Source organism: Thamnophis elegans, chromosome Z (genome assembly GCF_009769535.1).
Source record: "Thamnophis elegans isolate rThaEle1 chromosome Z, rThaEle1.pri, whole genome shotgun sequence".
NCBI classification, from domain to species: domain Eukaryota; kingdom Metazoa; phylum Chordata; class Lepidosauria; order Squamata; family Colubridae; genus Thamnophis; species Thamnophis elegans.
Window position 1 is genome coordinate 57,853,270 of NC_045558.1, and position 5,076 is coordinate 57,858,345.

Here is a 5,076-nt window from a genome sequence, read left to right on the forward strand (position 1 = left end):
ATCTCTCCATGTGTTAGGCCAAGCCACTTGAAATATAAATTCAACCATTGAAAATTGAAGTGGAAATTCTATAGTAGAAGAAAAAAAAGCTGTGAGTGGAAGTGGCCTTTGGGGTGGCAGAAAGGATGTCCCATATATCAAAGATGAAGCAAGGGATAAGGATTATTTTCCTGGGAAGAAGACCCGTGCCAGAAGATTTAATATGAAGGGAGGAAGTAAAGAGAGATCCTACAATGACGAAAACAGGGAAACTTCTTCATAACGCCAGGCAGCGAGAGGGAATCCTTGGCGGGGACTGAACGTGGGAGCAGTTCACTGCCTGGACGGTGATCCAGTGAAAATAGCAATTCCGAGAAGTTGCCCATTGGTTGCTGAGAGCGAAGTGGGCGGGGCCGCCCCGGCTGAGAGTTGAAGCTAAAGGGAAGGAAAAGTGGGAACTGTTGCCGCCGCCGCCGCCGTTTCTGGAGCTCTCCACTCTTCGCCCCCACGCGCGCACTCGCCTCATCTCTCGACCGCGACCGCCTCGCCTCCATCCCCTCCCCGCCGCTCCCTTTTCTGGCGGCCAACCTTGCTCGCGCTTCCTAAATGGAAACCGACAGCCGTCGCCGCAGCAGTTCCATGCAACCTCGTTCCCCTCCTCTGGCATTCCTCTAAGCCAATGCCATGCTGCTGCCTTTTCTCTCGGCGCTGTTGGCCGTTTTCGTTCCATCCTTTCCCTGCCGAGGCTGGTCTCCCTCGTCTTCTTCAGAATCCGGACGAAAGGAACCGACAAGACTCACCTTGCCTCCTCTCAACTCCTCTTCTTCCCCCAAGTCCTCTGTAAACTGGGGCGAGTTTCCGACCGATTTTGAGAAAGGGCGAGGAAAGGCCACCAAGGCTGCGGCTGTAGCTACTCCTTCACCTGAGTCACCCCGCTCCGCGCCCCAGCAGGAGGAGCAGCCCCGCGAGGAGCAGCCGTGCAACATCAGCGTGCAGAGACAGATGCTGAGCTCATTGCTGGTGCGCTGGAGCCCGCTGGGCTTCCAGTGTGATCTCGTGCTCTTCTCCACGAGCGGCCCCGGCGGGCGCGCCTTTTTCTCGGCCGCCTTTCATCGCGTCGGGCCGCCGCTGGTTATCGAGCATGTTGGGCTGGCAGCTGGTGGCGTACAGCAGGACCTCCGCCTATGCGTGGGCTGCAGCTGGGCGCGAGGTAGGCGCGTCGGCCGCCTTCGCCCGGCCGCCTCCAGCCCAACCGCATCGACTCCTCCTTCGGCTGCCCTCTACTCCTGGTCTACTCCGGACCACGGACAGCCTTGGCAGCAAGGGGAGCGACTCCACTTCTGCTGTCTGGATTTCAGCTTGGAGGATCTCAAGGGAGATCCCGGCTGGAGGATGAACCGCAAGCCCATCGAGTCCACCCTGGTGGCCTGTTTTATGACTCTGGTCATCATCGTGTGGAGTGTGGCTGCCCTCATCTGGCCGGTGCCCATCATCGCCGGCTTTTTGCCCAACGGCATGGAGCAGCGGAGGAATACCCCCACCTCGACAACAGCTGCAGCGAAATGACCGTCTTCCTCCCGTATCTGGTCCGATGTCACACAAGTTGTATCGTTGAGAGGCTCTGGATGGGGAGGGGCTCTTATCTTGCGGGCTGGATGGAGGGGTTCTTATCTTGGCATAAGTTGATTATTTTTTGTAATGTTAAAAGGAATCTATTTTGTAAATTATTATGTTAAAGCCAACTTCTTGATGTTGGATGTAGAAGGCTAGAGTTAGGTAGAAATCTTCGAACTAGATTGATTTGTTCCCAGTAATTCTTTTGAAAAACAACCTATACCTGCTTCTAGTTAGTTTAGTTAAGAGACTTTATAGGTATATTTATAATGTGCCCAAATTCATATCTGAGGAAATGACCAAAACCTGTGTATCTGCTTTATATATTTAAAAAGAAACTCTTTTAAGTCAATATTTTAGTAGCAAAGCACACAAGTCCAGTGCATTTCACAGTAGTTGTAAGTTATTTGTATACAAATACAATTTGTCTTTGCAAATGTAAATTTACTAAAAAGAAACTTTTTGGCAATACTTAAATTTGCTAACAGTACTTGATGGATCTGAATTTCAGGCACTCTTTTATAGTGTGTGTGTATGATTGATTCTTATTAGAGATATTGTGTGATTTCTTATGTAAATCTGTGCAAACATTAATACCGATTTTATTTGCTGAAGTGTCCAGACTTTGCATGGTATCTTTCTATCAGTGATTTTGCAAGTATAAATCAAATAGAGGAAGAAGCAAGGTGTTGGTGCCTCTCTTTATCCTCAACATTCAATATAAAATCCACTGTGGAATGATGGATAATCATTCTTTTCTTCTTCTGATTTTATAAGTCAAATCTTTGAAAAAATTGATAAAGCTGCCTTCTCTAATCTAATATGGCATAGAAATCAACAGTTGCCGCATATCTAGGAGTTGCCACTGGATAAGGCTGTCTAATTTTTTGTGTAACCTCTTTATAGTAACAAGAATTCTACCATTAATAGGTTGCAGATGAGGAGTACATTGTGTGCAGAACCCATGGTTGTATGTAATTTATAATAAGCATATTTAGTCTAAAGCCCCCTACCCCATTTATTAAAAAACCTTTTGAGACAATTGCCAACTAATTGTACATTCAGTAAGATTCTGTTAATTCAGAATATTAATTTTAAGTTAAATTTGGAAAATTAGGGTTCAACCTAGATAAATTAAAAAATAGTCATAATGTGTAATTTAAGTTATAGTAAGTTCCTGCACAATATTCTGAAATTGTTGAGAATAATAATCCATTTTTTTCTAATTGCTTCCCAGTCAGAGAAATCAGAGAAAGTTATAGAGAGAAGTGTACAAATAGATATGTTTATCTTCTGATTTGCATCATAATGTTCATATTAACCTTTTTGAATATGACAAGTGCACTTTGGAACTGCAAATGCATTTGACGTCATTAGTTAATTATAGTTACAAAATTATTACTAATTATTATTATAGTTGAATTAGGACTTTGGACTCTCAAGAGGAAAAACTGAAAGAATAATTTTGTTAGTTCGGTTGGGCTTTGGTCATAGATACCCTTAAAAATATATAGGGTAAGATATATTCCTAATTAATCAAATTATAATATTCAAGATCCACTGTGAAAAGTATGTATTCTTTCTTTAGAAGTGTTAGGTAATAGAAGATAGCCAAATTCAGCACATAAACTGGGACAAATTTATATTATACTGTAAGAAAATTAAATCTTGTAATTTACTGAGGCTTAGTTTGATTTTTCATAGAATGATATTATTTTATAATGTATTTGCTCTGTGGAGTAAAACAAGGAGCTGGATGATATGCTTAAGATTTCATTTAACCTTATGAGATTTCAGTAGAAATGTTTTAAAAATTCAGCTGTAAGACTATAATCTGAATTATATTTGTAAAATAAACTATATAATATAACAACAGTTATTTCTAACTATTTTACAGCATCAGGTTGCATGCAACTTTCTTTTTGAAGAGTAATTCATAATCTCCCACAAATTTGCTTATGGCAATATAGATTATACTTTTTTCAAAACAAATACTTGTATGGAAGCTTTCAATATGATGATTTTTAGTTGGTGCTCATTTGAGGTCTTTCCACACAAAGATGGATTTTATCTTATGATTGTTCCTTCAATCATTATGTGTAGTCAAAAACCAAATTTCAAGCTGTAACAGTTCTTCAGTCACTCTATTTATCGTAGAATTGTACCACCAATTCAACATTATTTTTTCTTTGTGGTTCCATAGAGGCTATTTTATTTGTTTTGATTAAGTTTTTATTTTTATATACTGTATTTTGTTTTGATACCAAATTAATTAAGTGCACAAATACATATGTACATAAATAATATAAAATATAATGTAGCACTGAAATAATTTAAAAAGAAAAAAGATCTTGAATAAAAATATCAAGCAGAACAATTCCAAAACATTTTCCATGCTATTTAAAAATCTTAAAATACCTAATTCAAATATAAAATGCTGACAAGCCATACATATTAGTGGCCCTTTGCTGCAGATCAGGTTCCAGTGTTATATAATGATTATTCTGATCATTTCCCAAAGCTAGTCCACATTGCTAAATTAAGGAAAATGTACTTATGAACCTCCTTATTTAAAAAACGAATAGGATCCAAATTAGTGTCCTAGAGCATTTTTACAGTGATCCAAATATTTTGCTGATATAATTAAGAACAGGTTTTGCACAGTGTTGGTTGCTAGAAAATGCTGTAAGTCACTAGAGGTTAAATAGCAATAAATACAGCATTTTAATTTGCTGCATGGATAACCTTTAAGATTTATTCTTGATGCAATACAGATTGCATTAAAACTATACTAATAAATATTTTTCTTCTTTTACTGCAGATAGTCAAAAATTGAAGACAAACAGCCATTGCCACACTTCTGTTGAGCAGAACACAGGGGAAATAGACAATGGCAGAAGCAGATAAAATACGGGATAAAAATAGTGGTGCATGAAATAGAACATTAAAAAAAGCTCTTAACAGATGGGACAAAAATAATTTAAAAATTCCAGTGAATCTTTACAGATAGATCTACAAGCCTGGGAATCTGCACATACAATGTTGATGATAGGTTTAACAATCCAAATCGGAAAATAACAAAAAATGACATCAGGAGAAGAGCAGCAACTGAGTATACCCAAAACTAATGTAGATGAGAAACACTTCCAAATAATCCAATTTAGACCTCATCTAGAAGAAGAAAGTGATATTTCATAAGTGTTTGTAAAGTTGCAATTTATGCAAATAATGTGCTAGAATCACTGCAAATCACTCATCTCGCCTCCACCCACTCACCGTTGAGAGATGAGGGGAATGCATGCATGGGGTGAAGAGTGTAGAGTGCCAGAAACAGTGGTAGCGGCAACAGTTCCCACTTTTCTTTCCCTTTGGCTTTGACTCTCAGCCAGAGCAGCCTAGCCCACTTTGCTCTCGGCAACCAATGGTTAATTTGAACAGTTAATTTAATTTACAGTTAATTTAAGTTTATGGCAAAGTTAAGTT

General features: G+C 39.6%; 1 protein-coding gene across 1 annotated transcript; it reads left to right on the forward strand.

Moving 5' to 3' along the window:
* The first annotated feature begins 469 nt into the window (after nucleotides 1-469).
* TMEM158 (transmembrane protein 158) lies at nucleotides 470-3,339 on the forward strand. Its single transcript, XM_032237702.1, has one exon. The coding sequence runs from the start codon at nucleotides 664-666 to the stop codon at nucleotides 1,543-1,545; it is 882 nt and encodes a 293-aa protein (XP_032093593.1). The 5' UTR covers nucleotides 470-663; the 3' UTR covers nucleotides 1,546-3,339.
* The last annotated feature ends 1,737 nt before the right edge of the window (nucleotides 3,340-5,076 follow it).

Excerpts from the sequence above, each read along its gene's own strand:
- TMEM158 (XM_032237702.1), top strand. The coding sequence starts at position 664 with ATGCTGCTGCCTTTTCTCTCGGCGCTGTTGGCCGTTTTCGTTCCATCC.